The sequence below is a fragment of the Strongylocentrotus purpuratus genome, unplaced genomic scaffold (genome assembly GCF_000002235.5).
Source record: "Strongylocentrotus purpuratus isolate Spur 01 unplaced genomic scaffold, Spur_5.0 spur5_scaffold_19, whole genome shotgun sequence".
In the NCBI taxonomy this organism is placed as follows: Eukaryota; Metazoa; Echinodermata; class Echinoidea; order Camarodonta; family Strongylocentrotidae; genus Strongylocentrotus; species Strongylocentrotus purpuratus.
This window is the reverse complement of record NW_022145604.1, coordinates 1,533,839-1,554,544: the sequence shown is the minus strand read 5'-3', so window position 1 is coordinate 1,554,544 and position 20,706 is coordinate 1,533,839. Positions and strand designations below refer to the sequence as shown.

Here is a 20,706-nt window from a genome sequence, read left to right as displayed (position 1 = left end):
TTACCCTCACATGGCACGGAGTCGGTCGATACAGAGTCGGTCTGGCGGTGTGACAGGAGAAGGGTTCAACCAACACCAAGACCAGTTCGCGCTCCTAACTCTATTGTGTGCGAGACCTTTCCCCGATTGTAAGAGGTCAAACTGACATAGCATCATCTGCATATTCCATTGTTTTCTTTAATGCGCACAGTGCGTGAAGTCATTGATACGGAACGTTCAAATGCTAAACATTCCGTACAAATCATTGCTTCATCATCGCCATACATAATCGTGTAGTTTTGAACTGGGAACTTCGCTTACTTTACCGTGAATGAATGCATTTCACTATATGCATATGCCACGCCTGTACTCGACTTATTGCAGGCCTGTTCGGAAGGGGGAAAGTCCACCCAGAATAGTTACACGAAAGAAAACTTGCTAAATAGGCAAGAAAATCCAAAGTTCGGGCCAACATGAAGAATCAAATATTGATATTTGGTTTGCTGAATTTAATCATTCTTTGCAGCGGTTCAGAGGACGGCAAGTTGGAGAGGGCAAGACGATTTTTGAGGCGTGGTGTTTCGGTATGCATCTCTAAATGTCTTTTCAAGTACCATTAATGTAGTCACATGTTTATTCTAGTCATAGTGTCATTGGGCTTAATCGGGGTGAATAAGAACACACATAAGGAATACAAACTGAAAAAGTGTTTTGGTATTTTTTCTCAAAGCCTGCTGCAATTCTTTTTTTAATGTATTTTATTTATGACAATGCCCTATCTAGGATATTAAAATGGTAAAACTTGGTTGTTACTTTACCCTTAAACTTGAAAGAAAAATGGAATAATTACCTTCTGATTTAAATTGACATAATATGTTTAATGTCTCGGCCAGTGTCAAGTAAGACAGTAGAAAGGCAAATAAACTGTATATTCTTTCATGTTTGGTCCTTTTTGTAGTTGGAAAACGAGCGATCGACCAAATTACGGGTACTCCGCCATCTAGATAACGGTGAGTTTATTGGGAATGAACTTATGCAAGCCTGAATTTGTAAAAAAAGAGGAATGAACTGAAATAAGCCAGTTCGTAAAAAGCTTCGGAACGCATGACCCCAAGATATCCACAGACCTTTAACACGATGGATACGTCTTATCTGTGCGTTTATGTTGGAATAATCACTGCCGAGGTAATGGAGGTGCTTCATGAATACTTTTTGTTTGCCTCTTGAGAAGAATACCCCCTACTTCCACCTGTGTATGTGATAAATGTACTGTCGTTGCAAACGAATACAGATTTACATAACTTTCAAGAGCACGATAACAGTATTCGTCTCGATAGGTTTTACAATTTGGGAACAAATTACATGTACCTTTATCTGCCCATGCGCAGATAGTATATACGAACTGGCTAATTAAATTATATGAAATTATGAAAAATTAAAAAGAAATTATGCAAATTTAAAAAGAATGGAATAAAATTAATGAGTGTTGATGAAAAATACATGAATGTATCGATAGAGAGTACATATATAGATAGTGGAAACGCAGCCAACGTATTCACTAATCCTCAAAATTAGGGGGAAGGTGATGGTAGGGATGCGAAGTCCGAAGGGGTCAAAGATGGACGCCTGGGCATAAATACCAACATAAAAATCATCGAAATTGCTACACTTCTTCGCATCTGAAAGAATATATATTTATTGTTCACGATCTCAACTTTATCTTTAGTTTCATGTTTTACTGCAATTTGAAACATATTATTGGCAATGGCTAGTTCTATAATATAGAAATACCATTTTTTTTTTTATTGCATTATTTATGTGACCATATAATCAAAACAATATCCCGGCCCACTTTCTCGGTAATGCTATATTTTGTTGATTTCTAAGCTTGTTTGTAAAGGATATTTGATCTAATGATTTCCCTTTTCACATTTCAGTTCGATCGACAAACTTTACAAAGCTACATCTAAAGGAGAGGCAACTGGTAAGGTTATTTTCTAAAGTTTACTATTCTTTTGAGAACAACGAAGTTTTGCGAGTTATTCTTCTTATAATTTTGTATCAAGACTTAAATTAAACGACCAATTTGTTACAGCTTTTACGAGTCAGATAATTGGGCGCATTTTGATGAAATTAAGTAATTATCGAAATTAAGTGATATAAAATTTAAAGTTTGTATAGTCTTTACAGTGTTAACGTTATTGAAAGCATTACATTATCATTTACAATACTTTTCACTTTGAAAAAGGAAAGTGGAGTGAGTATGTAGGACTATAAATTGTTCTTTCTTCCTTCCCTTTTTGTGTCAGCACTAAACAAAATACCAAAAGAGTTAGGCGCACCCCTGCCTTCCTAACCGACCCTGTTTTCAGTTTGAATCTATTTCATATTTTCTCCAGTCGCCATCATACCCTTATCGATGTCCGACGGCGTCCTTCCAGTGTGAGAGTGGTAAATGTATCCCATCTCAGCAGGTTTGTGATGGACGGCTGTATGATTGCCCAGGCGGAGAGGTAAGAAATGGTTCCAGTCTCTGATATTATGAGAGTATATATATTCAACATTAAATATATAGAAGGGAGTCAGGTAATAAAAGTAAATAACAGGTTGTCTTTATTGGTATTCAAAGGGTAACGTAGTAATACACATTGCTCTTGTTCTGAAATGAAAAGATTAGAAATTAAAATGTGTTTTCTGTGAAATGAAGCTGAAATAAATGTACAAATAAGTGATTTTTTACATGAAAGAGGAGAATAAAACTCAGCCATTTAAAGTCTCATAATCCTGTACAGAGTAATATAAAAACATGTTTGATACAAAAACTCGCTCATTCGAGCCTTCAGAGGGGGTTTTATTAACTATATGACACGCGTCGACAGGTCGTGTACCACATAGGGAGTCGCCATTTTCACAGCCTAAGCCTGTACCCTGCCGAGTTGTGACGTGTTAGCGGGTAACTGCGTTTGGAATTGTGTATGCATGTGTGTACTAATCGCAAAGAAGATAGTGTACTGCCAATTGTTTGGGTGTAAACTTAAAATGCCTCCGGGAAAGGACTCAAGAAGTCCTTTCACTCGATTCATACGTCACACATTCACGATTGGCGGTGGCATTTTCTAAACAATGGCTACGTACACATATGCCAATTCGGCTACTCAAGGCCCTCCAATTTTATGAATTTTCTCTTTTTGTGTGAATCTTTCATAATTATGTGGCTCCTACTATACAATGTTTAACATTATCTTTTCAAAGGACGAACAAAGTTGCTCGATAAGCACATGTCCTCCTGACCAGACACGGTGTCAGAGCGGTGAGTGCATCCCAGACTACTGGCTATGTGATCAGATCGATGACTGCTCCAACGGGGAAGATGAGGTGGGATGCTCCAGAACACAATGCGAGAAGGATGAATTCAAATGCAGTACAGGTAACACCAATCATTATTTCATCCATAATAATAATAATAATAATAATAATATGAATTTTTATAGCGCCATCTATCTAGAAATTCTATTCCGAGGCGCATTTATTATTACCCCGGCTTTAGCCTAGCTGCCATTACAGCGCTCCAGCATTTCAAGGAATTAATTCCTGCCATAATACTTAGTAGGCAAAATGTAAAAGTGAACTGGTAGAGTTTTTTTGGGGAAAGGTTGACCTCTCTTGCCTATTTAAAGTATAAACTTTGCATTAAGAAAACGCAGAGCTATGAAATTGAACGAGCAAACTTTAACATACATAGTATACATTTACTTTTGTCCTAGAGAACGTATCTTTTAGTTCTTTCGGTCATTTTGTTTTCTACCTCCTTTTTTTCTTCGTCACTCCCCCCCCCCCCCCCCTCTCTGTCTCTCTCTCTCTCTCTCTCTCTCTCTCTCTTCATATATCTGCATGTATTGTATTGTATTGTATTCATCAAACTTCTTTGATGTACATCAATAATCTGTTTATAAACATATAAATCAATTTACAATGCAATATAACAAATCAATATTCTGTTTGTAAACATATAAATATATCATATAAATCAATTTACAATGCAGTACATATAGCAAAACAGAGGGAAAGTTACATACAGCATAACAACTCTTTTTCTTCTTCTTGATGCATGTGTTATGGTGTTTGTATCCCAGGATCCTGCGTAACTCAAGACTGGCTATGCGACGGTCACGTTGATTGCCTAGAAGGAGAAGACGAACAGGCTTGCCTTACTCAGACATGTCCACCTGGTCAATTCAAGTGCAACAACGATGCCTGTGTGGACAATGTGAGACCTCATATTCAAGTTCAAGTTTTATGTATTCCACATTTTACAACAAAATATAGATATGCCGAAAATAATATCGCTAGTGATATTCGTTTGTCTCGCAATGTATGGTCAACAAGAGATATATAAGATCACGACGTTTCGTGCGTCGCTGTAACACTTCGTCAGGTGATAAAATTTAATGTAAGTGTTGCAGCGGCGGACGAAACGTCGTGATCTTAAAGATCCCTTGTTGACAATACATTGCAAGACAAACGAATATCACTAGCAATATTATTTTTGATAGTACATCCGCAATGAGTAATATATTTAGCATTAATATAGATATACATATAAAACAGAAATTATATTAGACGTAAGAAATTAAAATAAGAACTCGGAAGTTTGCGTTTAAAACAATTTGACGATGGTGCTTTCATAACCTCCGAATCCAAACCATCCCAATATTGGTCCTCATGATCTGATAATATGATTCTATTCTTTTTTAATCGAACCGAATTTTCTTTAAATCAAGTTATACAACAATAAATTATAGAATTATACGGGTTATACGTAAATAAATTCTACCATTATATACCAATGGGTGCCAAACGAGTCCAACCCCCCCCCCCCCGTCCTTCGAAAAAAATAACTAGATATTGCATATTATATCCAAATAAATTATGGTGAAGAAATTAAACTTTGCATTCGCAAATTTTGTTTTAATAATAATAGTTATAATACACAATATTTATTAGGCGCTTAATACGGGTGTCTTTAAGCGCACCATAGTCTTGACTAAAAAATTATTTTACCAAAACTTATAAAGTCTAGATTGCTATTTTGCTAGAATGTTTCAGCGCTTAGCCCATTCTATATATTACAGTAGCAAATTAATGTTACATGTATAAAGTGGATCTACAAAGCAAATTACAAAGATCCAATTCTATACATTTGTACTTGTGGCCTGCCCCATGAACACTTTTTGTTGTTGAAAAAATAAATATTCCCATCAGGAAACTCGGTTGATACATTGGCGCTTTACATGATTACACAAAAATGTTTAAGTTTCCTTTTGGATTAATTGGATAAATATTGACTTATAGGTAGTTAATCTTAATTTAAGTTGCACACTATTTTATATTCTCATCTTTTAAAATATATCCTACCAGCAATATGTCTGTGATGGAGTCCACGATTGCTACTTTGGAGAAGACGAACTAGACTGCGGTGGAATAGAGATCAATGAGCCGTGCTCAAGCAGGTACCAGTGTGATGATGGTCGGTGTATCCAACTCGAGACGATATGCGACGGGACTTACGATTGCTCGTATGGAGAAGATGAACAAGACTGCTTCTCATGTCGTAAGTTCCTTTGGTAAAAAATGTATCCGTAATACTACCTCCAGACAACTACCCGCCGACAACTACCCTCGAACTACCACCCAGGGGTTGTTTCACAAAGATCCTGAATTGAACTTATCTCTACGTTGGACTTAACATTTACGGAAAGCTGTTAGCATCTATGAAAATATTTTGTAAAAGATTTGTATTAAAGGCATAACATGTTGAATCAAATCATTCATAATATTATCAAGAAGATTTCATGTTCTTGATGGGGAATTATAAAAAGTCTAAAATGCTACAAATGGCTCTCCACAATTTCTTAGTCCAACTTTAATAGAGTTAAGTTCGACTTTAAGATCTCTGTGAAACACCCCAGGACTACTAATCCGGCTACTACTCCGTGCTACACATCTACCCTCGAACTACCACCCTGGACATTTACATATGGACAGTTACTCCCTGACAATATTTTTTGACAATTACCCTCGAATGGAAAACAATATCCGGAAATTGATTCCCGGACACCCCTTGAAGTACCATCCATGAAAACGACCCCTTTCAAATTATCTCACCAATGAATGCCCTCTCCCTAGGATAGCAAAGCCCTTTTAATATGCGCAGATACCCCTGACAATTATGCTCTTTGATATAAAATAATTACTCCATTTTCATTATGTATCCATCCATAAATCATTCATCAACACTTAATACTAAACCGAGGAGAAGTAATTGACAGTAGTAGCAGTAGTAGTTTTACCATTATTATGATCTGTTTATGTTTATCCTAATCATTATCATCATCATCTATATCGTAATCGTTATCGTTTATTTGGCTCAACAACTGTTTTTTTTATACAGGAAATGATCAGTTTGAATGTCCAGAAGGACTATGCTTGCCTCGATCAGCTCTCTGTGATTCAGAACAAGACTGCCGATATGGTGAGATATTAGGGAACAGATCTTTTCATATCTATTCTGAATATTGACAAGCCTTTAAAGCTAAACTTTAGTACTGGTAATGCGATTGCATTGTGAAAGAAAAGGTGTGAAAGGATCAGAAACAGTTGATCATGTAGCATGTAAGTATTGGTGTGCACTGCAAGGTTCTGGAGTCATCAAAATCATAATAAATTTGACCGAGTCTTGGTAAAGTAACAAACACTCACATTGAAAGCTATATATGGGACAACACACATCGTGTCGGGGATGGTACTACCTTGGTTTCCTTGTCTTTCTATGCTCATTACTCAGCCAGTATACATTTTCTTCCAAAATTGTTTGGCACATGTCATTTATTTGTAATCTTGAACATTCAGTGTAAGTTTCGTTTGATTCTGTGAGAATTAATTTTTTTTTTTTTACCAGTACTGGAGTTTATCTTTAAGTATTGTTGTTTCACTCGTAGAATATGATAAGTGAGTGTTCGTTATCATAGTTAAGGTCATTTTACTTAAAAGGGAAAGCTGAGTTTGGGTATAAAGGGCGCTACACAAAATATTTTTGTTGTGAAATAATGAAAAACTGAGTGCCAAATTTAAATGAGCATACAATTAAAAGGATAATATCGATTCAGACACGGTTGAAATATCTATAATATTACCATTTCTAATATGTTGTGGGGCCCCAAAAATATTTGATAATTTTGAACAAGCCGTTAAAAAAACGAGATCGCGCCTCATACGTATTTTTCCAGCCAATGCAAATGTTGGCTATTTGTTTACCGGCCCGTGTTTAGTTATTATTAAATTATTAGATTAACGGCTACCTTTTATTTTTGGAAAGTGGAGCTGAATTGGTATGATCGGATTTAATCTAAATTTCACACATTTTGTGGTCTAAAACTACCTTCATAGTAATTTTAGGTACTAAAAGGGCACTATAAATGTCATAAATAAGGATAAGATTAATAACCATACACTTTGAAGGCACTCGCGGTCTTCAACAAGAACTCAAACATTCCTTTGACTTATGTAAATTATGCTTACACCACGAAGTAGCTCTCTTTGTATATTATTCATGAAAGACAAATTAATTATGAAGATAATACGGTGTTTGGTTAAGCTATACAAAAACAAGTATTTAAAGTAGTTGACACCAAATTTTTGATACTTAACCGCTGATTGTTTGTATTCGTTGATTCCTTTAGCATTATATAGCATGCTAATACATGTATTTGCAGGCCAAAATCATATCTGTATTAAATTAATATAATACGTATGAAGTAGTACATTTCAACTAGTGTGTTAAACAAAGTAATCATAGTTATATCTATTGGTTATCGGTTTATTTTTATGTTTTGCCCTCGACTCTCTTCCTCTATATTACTGCTACAGGAGAAGACGAGGAGAACTGTCAAGTCGTAGCAGCATGTCCTGGTAAATTCGAGTGTTCATCCGATGGCCGGTGTCTATCTTATGGCTTTGTGTGTAACGGGAGAGTAGATTGTTTTGGAGGAGAGGATGAACGTGGATGCATCAGCCAACCAACGCAACTAACGCAACCAACGCAACCAACGCATCCAACGCGTCCAACGCAACCAACGCAACCAACGTGTCGCCAAAATGAGATACGTTGCAACGTCGGCAGTAGAGTAGGATGCCTCGCAGAAGCGAAAGTATGTGACGGAAGGAATGACTGCTCAAGAGGGGAAGACGAGCGTAACTGCCCTCTGGTTGTGCCGCATGATTGTGGGGGTGACTTCCGGTGTGATGAAGGCAAGTGTATCTCTAGGAGTCGGTTGTGTGATCGGTTCATTGATTGTAGCGAGGGTGAAGATGAGGAGGACTGCGTGATGACGCAATGTGGCGGTGATTTCCAGTGCATGGATGGGACGTGTGTCCCGGCGTCCTTGATCTGTGACGGTCAAGTCGATTGCGCCGATGGTGAAGACGAGGTATCCTGCAGGGAACTTCCACAATGTGATGTAGACGCTAATCTTAAAATGTGCAGTACAGGACAGTGTGTCCCAGGCGAGGCCTTTTGCGATGGATGGGTTGATTGCTACGGGGCCGTTGACGAGGCAGGATGCCCAGAGTCATCTAGTTGTCGGGGATTGTTCTTATGCCGCACCGACTACTGCCTCGAATCTACAAGAATCTGCGATGGCAGTTTGGACTGTATTGATGGCAGAGATGAAACGGAAGTGTCTTGCTTCACAGCACCTGATTGTATCGATGGTTTCGAGTGCAACAACGGTGAATGTACCGATATCAGCTCGGTGTGCAACGGAGCGCGAGACTGCTCCGAGGGAGAAGATGAGGAAAATTGTCTGCCAGGGTGCACTGCATTTGAATGTGCTGATGGCACATGTATACCAATATCAAGCCTTTGCGATGGCAATGCTGATTGCCGCGCAGCAGAAGACGAAATTAATTGCCCAGAGGAATGTTCCGGGTTCACATGCTCCGATGGTTCGTGTATAGACACTAGAGATGTCTGCAATGGGCGACCAGATTGCTCACGAGGTGACGATGAAATCAACTGCCCGGAGCAGTGTTCTGGGTTTAGATGCAACGATGGGATATGCATTGATACGGCCAGTGTATGCAACGGTCGACCGGATTGTTTGAGAGGCGAGGATGAAGTAAGGTGTCCAGAAGAGTGCAGGGGATTCAAATGTAGAGATGGTTTGTGTATTCCTGATTCTGCTGTTTGCAATGGTCGGAGAGACTGTTCTGGAGGAGATGACGAAGTTGGTTGTTCAGATGACAGATGTTCGACAGGATTTCGTTGCGGAAATGGTAATTGCATCGACTCCAATCGCGTTTGTAACCGTTATAACGATTGTGGTGATAATTCAGACGAGGAAACTTACGCCTGTGACGGTACTCCGTGTTCTGATGGATTCGTGTGTGATGATAACTCCTGCATATCGCAAAACAAAGTCTGTGATGGGAATCGTGATTGTTACAGTGGAGAAGATGAAAATAACTGCAACACTGTTTGTGAATTTCAGTGCGGCAATGGAAACTGTATTCCTAACTCAGCTGTCTGTAATGGAGTTCGAGATTGCTATGATGGTGAAGATGAATCAAGTTGCCCCTTAACGAACCCTTGCAATGGCTTTAGATGTGACGATGGAACCTGTATAGAGTCTAGTAGAGTTTGTGACACTTACAAAGACTGTCCAGATCGTACAGATGAGCAGAACTGTGAATCAGAAGAGATCTGCCCTGGTAAATTCAATTGTCAGACAGGGTTCTGTATTGAATTACGGTACATCTGTGATGGACGTCAGGACTGTTCAAATGGCCTGGACGAGAGTTCCTGTCCTATCAACGAAGGATGTGACAGTACCGAGTTTACCTGCTATAATGGCCATTGTATTGGTGGTAATAATGTTTGTGATGGCATACCTGACTGCTCTGCCGGGGAAGACGAGGAAAAATGCCCAGCAGGATGTGGAAATGAATTTGAATGCGGCAGAGGGAACTGTATACCAAGGAGCTTTATCTGCAACGGCAGGTTGGATTGTTCCGATGGCGAAGATGAAGTTGGTTGCAATCGTTGTGAATTTGAATGTGATGACGGTAGCTGTATTGAAGCTGCCAGAATCTGCGATAACACCCAAGACTGCTCACGAGGAGAGGATGAATTAAATTGTCCTATTATAGGAAATCAGTGTCCGGGTGAATTCACATGTCCTCCTGGATACTGCATACCAAGAATCGCTGTTTGTGATGGTGTTCGAGATTGCTTTGGCAACGAAGATGAAGATGGCTGTCCGGTAGTGGACAACTGTGCGGGTCAGTTCAGATGCAATTCAGGAGAATGCATTCCTCTAACGGCTAGATGTAATGGCATCTCCGATTGCTATGGCAGGGATGATGAGGATGGTTGTCCCATCATTGAAGATTGTCCAGGACAATATAAATGTAGCGACGGACAGTGTATCCCTCTAAGAGCTAGATGCAACGGAATACGTGATTGTTATCAAGGAGAAGACGAAGCAGGTGGATGCCAGATTAGTAGTCCGTGTTCTGATGGATTTGTGTGTGATGCTGGAAACTGTATACCTAATTCAGCGGTCTGTAATGGAGTTCGAGATTGCTATGATGGTAAAGATGAATTAAGTTGCCCCTTCACGAACCCTTGCGATGGCTTTAGATGTGACGATGGAACCTGTATAGAGTCTAGTAGAGTTTGTGACACTTACAAAGACTGTCCAGATCGTACAGATGAGCAGAACTGTGAATCAGAAGAAATCTGCCCTGGTAAATTCAATTGTCAGACAGGTTTCTGTATTGAAATACGGTACATCTGTGATGGACGTCAGGACTGTTCAAATGGCCTGGACGAGAGTTCCTGTCCTATCAACGAAGGATGTGATAGTACCCAATTTACCTGCTATAATGATCATTGTATTGGTAGTAATAATGTTTGTGATGGCATACCTGACTGCTCTGCCGGGGAAGACGAGGAAAAATGCCCAGCAGGATGTGGAAATGAATTTGAATGCGGCAGAGGGAACTGTATCCCAAGAGGTTATGTCTGCAACGGCAGGTTGGATTGTTCCGATGGCGAAGATGAAGTTGGTTGCAATCGTTGTGAATTTGAATGCGATGACGGAAGCTGCATTGAAGCTACCAAGATCTGCGATAGCACCCAAGATTGCTCACGAGGAGAGGATGAATTGAATTGTCCCATTGTAGAAGACCAGTGTCCGGGTGAATTCACTTGTTCTCCTGGGTACTGCATCTCAAGAATTGCCGTTTGTGATGGTGTTCGAGATTGCTCAGGCAACGAAGATGAAGATGGCTGTCCGGTAGTGGCCGACTGTTCGGGTCAGTTTAGATGCAATTCAGGAGAATGCATTCCTCTAACGGCTAGATGTAATGGCATCTCCGATTGCTATGGCAGGGATGATGAGGATGGTTGTCCCGTCATTGGAGATTGTCCAGGACAATTTAAATGTAGCGATGGACAGTGTATCCCTTTAAGAGCTAAATGCAATGGAATACGTGATTGTTATCAAGGAGAAGATGAAAATAACTGCAACACAGTTTGTGAATTTCAGTGCGGCACTGAAAACTGTATACCTAACTCAGCTGTCTGTAATGGAGTTCGAGATTGCTATGATGGTGAAGATGAATCAAGTTGCCCCTTAACAAACCCTTGCAATGGCTTTAGATGTGACGATGGAACCTGTATAGAGTCTAGTAGAGTTTGTGACACCTACAAAGACTGTCCAGATCGTACAGATGAGCAGAACTGTGAATCAGAAGAAATCTGCCCTGGTAAATTCAATTGTCAGACAGGATTCTGTATTGAATTACGGTACATCTGTGATGGACGTCAGGACTGTTCAAATGGCCTGGACGAGAGTTCCTGTCCTATCAATGAAGGATGTGACAGTACCGAATTTACCTGCTATAATGATCATTGCATTGGTGGTGATAATGTTTGTGATGGCATACCCGACTGTTCTGCCGGGGAAGACGAGGAAGGCTGCCGACCAGAATGTGGACATGAATTTGAATGCAACAGAGGGAACTGTATCCCAAGGAGTTATGTCTGCAACGGCAGGGAAGAGTGTTTCGATGGCGAAGATGAAGTTGGTTGCAATCGTTGTGAATTTGAATGCGATGACGGAAGCTGCATTGTAGCTACCAAGATCTGCGATAGCACCCAAGATTGCTCACGAGGAGAGGATGAATTGAATTGTCCTATTATAGGAGACCAGTGTCCGGGTGAGTTTACCTGTCCTCCTGGTTACTGCATCCCAAGAACTGCTGTTTGTGATGGTGTTCGAGATTGCTTTGGTAACGAAGATGAAGATGGCTGTCCGGTAGTTGCCGACTGTTCGGGTCAGTTTAGATGCAATTCAGGAGAATGCATTCCTCTAACGGCTAGATGTAATGGCATCTCTGACTGCTATGGCAGGGATGATGAGGTTGGTTGTCCTATCATTGGAGATTGTCCAGGACAATATAAATGTAGTGACGGACAGTGTATCCCTCTAAGAGCTAGATGCGACGGAATACGTGATTGTTATCAAGGAGAAGATGAAGCAGGTGGATGCCAGATTAGTAGTCCGTGTTCTGATGGATTTTTGTGTGACGTTGAAAACTGTATACCTAATTCAGCTGTCTGTAATGGAGTTCGAGATTGCTATGATGGTAAAGATGAATCAAGTTGCCCATTAACAAACCCTTGCAATGGCTTTAGATGTGGCGATGGAACCTGTATAGAGTCTAGCAAAGTTTGTGACACCTACAAAGACTGTCCAGATCGTACAGATGAGCAGAACTGTGAATCAGAAGAAATCTGCCCTGGTAAATTCAATTGTCAGACAGGATTCTGTATTGAATTACGGTACATCTGTGATGGTCGTCGAGACTGTTCAAATGGCCTGGACGAGAGTTCCTGTCCTATCAACGAAAGATGTGACAGTACTGAGTTTACCTGCTATAATGGCCATTGTATTGGTGGTGATAATGTTTGTGATGGCATACCTGACTGCTCTTCCGGGGAAGACGAGGAAAGTTGCCCAGCAGGATGTGGAAATGAATTTGAATGCGGCAGAGGGAACTGTATTCCAAGGAGTTATATCTGCAACGGCAGGGAAGAGTGTTTCGATGGCGAAGATGAATTGAATTGTCCCATTAGAGGAGACCAGTGTCCTGGTGAGTTTACCTGTCCTCCTGGGTACTGCATCCCAAGAACTGCTGTTTGTGATGGTGTTCGAGATTGCTTTGGCAACGAAGATGAAGATGGCTGTCCGGTAGTGGCCGACTGTTCGGGTCAGTTTAGATGCAATTCAGGAGAATGCATTCCTCTAACGGCTAGGTGTAATGGCATCTCTGACTGCTATGGCAGGGATGATGAGGTTGGTTGCCCTATCATTGGAGATTGTCCAGGACAATATAAATGTAGCGACGGACAATGTATCCCTTTCGGAGGTAGATGCAGAGCAGTACGTGATTGTGTTCAGGGAGAAGACGAATCAGGTGGATGCCAGATGAGAAGTCTGTGTTCTGATGGATTCGTGTGTGATGATGGCCCCTGCATATCGCAAAGCAAAGTCTGTGATGGGAATCGAGATTGTTACAATGGAGAAGATGAAAATGACTGCAACACTGTTTGTGAATTTGCATGTGACCGAGGGAACTGTATCCCAAGGAGTTATGTCTGCAACGGCAGGTTTGATTGTTTTGAAGGCGAAGATGAAGTCGATTGCAATCGGTGTGAATTTGAATGTGATGACGGTAGCTGCATTGGAGCTACCAGAATCTGCGATAACACCCAAGACTGCTTGAAAGGAGAGGATGAATTTAATTGTCCTATTCTCGGAGACCAGTGTCCGGGTGAGTTCACCTGTTCTCCAGGAAACTGCATCTCAAGAATTGCTGTTTGTGATGGTATTCGAGATTGCGCTGGCAACCAAGATGAATATGGCTGTCCGGTGGTAGAAGACTGTGCGGGTCAGTTTAGATGCAATTCAGGAGAATGCATTCCTCTAACGGCTCAATGTAATGGCATCTCCGATTGCTATGGCAAGGACGATGAGGATGGTTGTCCCATCATTGAAGATTGTACAGGACAATTTAAATGCAGCAACGGAGAATGTTTTCCTCTTGATGCCCGCTGTGATGGTCATCAAGACTGTTATCACGGTGAGGATGAGGAGGCCTGCCCGATCAGTGGATGCAACAGCAACGAGTTCCAGTGTCTCGATGGCTCATGCCTTCCTGCCAGTTACCGATGCGACGGGTTGTACGAAGACTGTTCACTCGGTGAGGATGAGACAGACTGCGGACCACATAGTGTATGCGACCGGGACCAGTTTCAGGTAAATGTAGAACTTTTTATAAGAATCCTGCATCTTCCACATTGATAAGCAAGTTGCCAATTCACTAACTGATCTTAGAATGGGTTTGGTTTAAAAATCGTTTATGATTTTCATAATATCGTTCCCTTTGTCTATATCCGAATAGTAAAAGCACTATTGCCCAGCTTAAACTTCTTATTTCTTTTATTCTTCTATTTATGTTATATTAGACCCACATAATGTAACCAAAAATATTACCAACAAAAATGAGCCATAAGTGAAAATTGTCACCAAACACTTGTTTGCTTTGGTCATGATAGTTGTTTTGAAGTGCGTTTGTTCAACTTTAAGTGTGTGTGTCTGTGTGTGTGCGGGGGGGGGGGGGGGCAACGAAGTCTAGAAACACTAAACAATAGTACTTTTCTTTGAAGAAAACAAAATCAATCGTTATTATTTGAATATAACTTGACAGATAATGATGACAAATGCTTGCACAATTCAATACGAGAGGTCAAAGTTTTTTCCATCCATATCTCAACTATGGGTTTCGTCAATAAACTCTTCCTTTTCATCAAGATAACAAAATAAACTCTCCTTTTTTCCATTCGTTCTGATCAAAACCTAGTGCGCCAATGGAGTCTGCATATCATCCACATGGCGATGCGACGGACAATACACGGACTGCATGAACGGAGAGGATGAGGAGAACTGCGGAGGTAACAACGTTGTCGACTGCGGAAAATCAGAGTTCAGGTGTAACGACGGGTCTTGCATTCCAAAGGTACATTTGCAGTGATCTGTCCAAATTTTGTTTTCTACAGTTTGTATTAAAAAATGAAACACCTTTTTTTCAAGATAGCAAGGATCATTTGTTTTGTGAACACGGAGCAACATTTCAACGTCATGCCGGATGTAGCCTCTTGTCGATGGCCCTCGCGGAGTCCGTATATTCTGACCAGCGAGTCAGAATTTACGGACTCCAACAGCGCGAGGGCCATCGACAGGAGGCTATGCCGGATGGCCCTATATGATATACCCCCCCCCCCCCTCACCCTCAATGGATCCCGCGTTTGGACAAGTCAAATGTTTTTGGTAATTTTGTGTCCCAGACGTTAAGTAATTTTATGGACTGGTGCATATTAATTGACATCAGCAAAACGCTTTCATTTAGGTCAGCATGATCTAGCAGGGCTATGAAATGAATAAAATAATAAGATGTAGGCTGAATCACTAAAATCCTCTACGTGATCACTATGATACGGGACAAAGTAAGACGGTTTCTGACCCGTTTACAAACTGTATTTCTGTTTGACTGCAGGATTACGTGTGTGACGGTCGTTATCGGGACTGTGAAGATGGTGAGGATGAGAACAGCTGCCCGAGTGCGTGTAACGCGTATGAGTATGAGGTAAGTCATACAAAGATCATGTGCAAGAAATGAAATTAGATAAAGTGAATATAAAAAAATATGAAAAAATAGACCAAACACACCCGTAAATTTATCAAGATGTACATTGGTTATTGCCAACTCTTTGATTATCTTGGCTTCTCTTGTTTGAAGTTTTATTTTGCTGGGCGTGTTCACTGTCTTTGATTGTTTCATTGGACTTAAAAATTTGTCCTCTTGTTTTCAGTGCGAGTCTGGTACCTGTGTTCCAATTCAGGGTATGTGTGACGGCAAGAATGACTGCCCCACAGGATCTGACGAGATACCCTTAAACTGTAATGACTTCCAAAACCTAGGTAAGAGACAAGAGACCTTTGGGTGGCACAGATGGACCGCCCCTATCACTGGCACCAAGCCATTCTGATAGGGGCGGGTATCTGTTTCAAAGCCCCCCCCCTCCATCCCTCCTTCCTCCCCAATGTAAACCTTTGCGATTTGCTGACAATACAGTTTAAACTAACGATATAAACTATAAACACGTTACTCAATGAAACACGAAATGGCTTTAAAGAGTTGTCTGGGGTTGGCAGGCAAAGTTTGCAAAGGGGAGAGACATGCAGTGCTACTCCGTATAATGATCCGTTGGTATTGTCAAATTAAAGTTTAAGTGGGAAATACATGGAAAAGGGTGGGTCGACATTTTCAACTGGAAGAAACTTTTCCAGGTTAAACTTGAACTGCTTTGAAGAATACAGACATCTGCCATTTTGTCTAGCATTTACTCTGCACTTTTAAATACCCTGAGTTTGTTTTGCAGGAGATTGTGATCCCCACTACCAGTTCCAATGTTATGAAGGAAACTGCATCTCTGTACATGCTGTGTGTGATGATTATAATGACTGTCTGGGAGGAGAAGATGAAGCATTATGTCCAGAACAACAAGGTATGGATGGGAAACTCGTTATTAAAACTGCATCTCTGTACATTCTGAGAGAGAGAGAGAGAGAGAGAGAGCAAGGGGGAAAGAGAGAAAAAGAAATGGAGTAAGAAAGAAGGGGGAGGGGGTAAGTAGATAGAGACAGAGAGTGAATGAAAAAAAGGATAGATAGATAGAGAGAGAGAGAGAGAGAGAGAAGGGTTGTGAATGAGATAGATAGAAAGAGAGTGAGTGATCTCAAGAGAGAGAGAGAGACAAAGAGACAGACGAACAGACAAATAGACGCGAATACAAAGGAGAAGTGAAAACAGAGCTTCTACAACTTCACCTAATTAATCATTTCATTAATAATTTCATTAAACGTTATCATCTAAAATACAATGCCAACAAATAACAATAATTGTGGAAGAATGTATCGAATTCATTTCGCATTAAGCTTCAATCTTAGGTACTTTGTATTTCCATTTCCATCTTTCAGGAACCAATGATGGTCTCTCGTATGTGTTGACTGAACTGAATAACGACTTGGAGGATCTTAATGGTATTCTTGAAAATGGTATGTATGCACAGCTAAATTGCACGAAATTATTTTAACAGGCCTACACATGTTACATTTCCCTTTCCCCAGGTAATCAATAATTGGGAAAACTGAAATCGGGATCTACATAGCTTTGTTAAAGAAGTGCATAACAATCGATGACATACATTTTTACAACAGTAAAAATAAAATGTCATTTTTATAAACACAATTCTTTCAACATATCAAAGACATTCGAAAATATAATAGTAAAAACTTTAAGGTATATAAAGAGCGTGTTTTTCTATCACCTTTAAGTCTGGTTTGGTATTGACAATTTTTGACATTGATTTAAAATGAAATTAAATATATTATCAAAAGAAGGGCAGAGACCTGATGTCTGTTATTATTTCTTTCATCCTCAAGTGAGAAGATAAGGCAATTAAATTTTACTTGTGTCTGCAATAGTTAAAATCCTTGTACTTCAATAAAAAAATTAAAAAAATATTTTTGAAAAGTAAAAGGCTTAATCTCATTTTATTTTGTTTGAAGGTAACAATGATGATACGACTTACAATACAGAGGATGTAGCTGACACGCTGTATAACATTGAGCAAACATTGCACCGTGCAGGTACGTATATTCGATATGGACCATTGCTGACAACTTTAATACACACAAAGGCCCGAATTCACAAAGGAGGTTTGTCGACAAACCGAGGTTTATATACGTCATATGACGCGTTTTGACGCGTTTTTTACAAACCTGGTTTGTAAATAACAAAAGGAGGTTTGTCGAAACAAAAGGAGGTTTGTCGACAAACCTCCTTTGTGAATTCGGGCCAACGGGTCAAGCTCGCTATCCCCAAAGACCGCTATTCATAAGGAATATTATTCAAAAGGCCCGGTATCCATAATGTGGGACAAAATGAAAAGCGCTCCTTTATGAATAGAAGTCCTTATGACTAGCGAGCAAACCAGAGACAATTTACCTCGGTATTCATAAGGACCGCCATTCATAGGGACCGCTATGCATAATATAACGTGTGACTCAATAAATAGCGGTCATTATGAATAGCGCACAGACCGCCCACACTTACAGGGGGAAGTTTCATCAACATTTGTCCGCGACAACTGTCAGTGCTGACTAAATTTGACCAATCAGAGACCTAGAAAATAGTCGGTGACAATAGAATTGTCGGTGAGAATGACATTAGTCGGTGACTAATTGTTTCATGAAACGCCCCCCCCCCCCCCCCCAAGGGCACACAGTTTACATTGTATTACGTAACCCAGTGAAGTTGATCCTCATTGGGTTCATAAGCGGGGCGGTACCTGAATTTGGTTGAAAAATTCACATTTCTACAAAGATCAGTTTCTGCCCTTTCATATGACACCTCAATCAGAAAAAAATGAGCAAGGAATAACAAAGTTCTGTAAAGTTACGCTTGCATTTCCATAATTTGATTTTAAAAGTTCGTTTTCAATGGCTGCCTGCCGTAGCAACAAGCAGAATTGACAAAAGACTTAACTCCGTTTCATTGACAATTAGCCATGCATGAAGTCTTTTGTCTATGTCTGATCGTCAACGAAACGGACTTAAGTCCTTTTTTCAATTCCGTTGGTTGCTACGGCAGGCAGCCAGTGAAAACGAATTCGCTTAATTAAACCCGAAATGCAAGCTTTGCATCACTTTAAACATACAGAACGTTGTTATTCCTGATTTGAGGTGTCATTCCTGATTTGAGGTGTCATATGTAAGAGCAGAAAATGAACTTTCCAGAAATGTGAATTTTTCTTCGAAATTCAGATACCGCCCGCCAAATTACTTTTTGGTTTCCTCCCTTTAAATTGCTTTTAATTACTAATATGCATCATGTGAGTTGCACCAAATGAAAAAGGAGGAATTAAGCTTTACAAATATGTGTCATTTATTAATTATAATTGTGATTAAGTTATGATAAAACATCGATAATTCACCATTAAGCACTAGTACATTCCTTTGTCTTTACTCACAATTGAGGGGGGGGGGGGGACACATAGAGAGATATCACCCACCCCCTCCCCTATCCACACACACACGCTATTATTAGATATACGTAACGCCACTCATGGATTGTGAACTTTTCAAAATTTTCAAATATTTGCCAGACCCCTGTCTAAAAAAATAGGATCAGCCTCTGACAATGTATCATATTTTTTAATCTATTGCAGAGTATCTCACAGAACAAGAGGAGGTTGACAATGTTGCAAGCTTAACAACCGAAGAACCAAGTCCTCTCGCTGATCGTGACCAAAATCTTCCAAAAGAGCTCTCAAACAAGAAGCTTTTCCAAACTGCCGAGAAAATTATGGGCGACTCTATCGTCAATGATCTTGAGGAAGCTATAACAGCCGCGCGCAAGACCCACAAACCTGAAGAAAACCAGTCCGATGATGTAGTAGACGGCGGGAATAACCAGGATACCAGAGGCAACGATGTCGTAAGCGATGCCGAGGCGGGAGCGACCGGACCTGGAACAAATCGACGTCGTAAAATCGTTCTGTCTGAGGATGCCCGAAAGAAACTCGACCTCATTGGCAGCTTGAAGAATGAACTGTCCTTGAAATTGAAGGAAAGGCGATCTAAGAGGATTGACAAAGATGGCGCAGTTCAAGCAGACACTGAACAGGGTATGGAAGGAAAGCATGATGCGGTGCTTAGTAAGGGGATGTTGACACGCCTGGTGACGCTGGAGAATGCTTTACTCAATAGAAAGAAGAAAGCGTTGCAAAAACGTTGAGCGCCGTTTCTCCTTAGTAGGTATATATCACAATAGATGTAGAGCGAGATTTACCTAGTACCTACAAGTAAAATGAAACGGTTTGAGACGAAAAATAAGATGGATATAAAAAATGAAATATATCTATCCACCTACCGGATGCATATTTGAAGTAAACAAATAAGTTGCACAAAATGAAATTACACTACAGTCATCTTTAAGTAGCGATCGAGCGAACTAGTTTCATATGGTGTTAGCTCAAATACACCCTCTTTGTTATCCTCTGCAATCAAAGATTAGGAAGCATCTCGTTAAGGATTATATGTATGGATCATTTATAATATTTCAATTATTTCATAGAATACAATTCAATCAGCAGGCTTCTAAGGGATTTGGAAAAAACAAATTCGCTTTTTTATTTCTTTGTCCTTGAAGGACTCATTCTAATTTACAGTTGCATTTGTAATAACATATGGTGAGATGAATTTTATGAATCTGTTTTTATTCATTGCTTTTGATTTTAGTTCAAAACTATTTTTCATTAGCTGGTGCATTATGGATCAATGCCAACTAATTATAATTCATTAAATAAATCAATTTCATGATTATATTGATAACAATGAAGACAAATTTGTAATTTCTGTATTTCCTGTTAAAACAATAAATATCGTTCAGTTCAAAAATTGAAAGAATATTACGAGTAACTTGTAGTTCTTTAGTCCTTGATATTGGCTGGAATTAACACAAACTATTTTTTTTTTA

The 20,706-nt window shown here is 39.9% G+C and overlaps 1 protein-coding gene across 1 annotated transcript; it reads left to right on the top strand.

The window, feature by feature from the left end:
• The first annotated feature begins 450 nt into the window (after window positions 1-450).
• LOC445331 (low-density lipoprotein receptor-related protein 2) lies at window positions 451-20,184 on the top strand. The gene is made up of 17 exons (XM_030990001.1): window positions 451-563; window positions 938-989; window positions 1,917-1,963; window positions 2,379-2,492; window positions 3,232-3,406; window positions 4,113-4,246; window positions 5,398-5,590; window positions 6,431-6,511; window positions 7,906-13,152; window positions 13,732-14,363; window positions 14,968-15,123; window positions 15,661-15,750; window positions 15,977-16,085; window positions 16,547-16,672; window positions 17,145-17,222; window positions 17,736-17,816; window positions 19,397-20,184. The coding sequence occupies exons 1-17, from the start codon at window positions 453-455 to the stop codon at window positions 19,963-19,965; spliced, it is 7,995 nt and encodes a 2,664-aa protein (XP_030845861.1). The 5' UTR covers window positions 451-452; the 3' UTR covers window positions 19,966-20,184.
• Window positions 20,185-20,706: the final 522 nt, after the last annotated feature.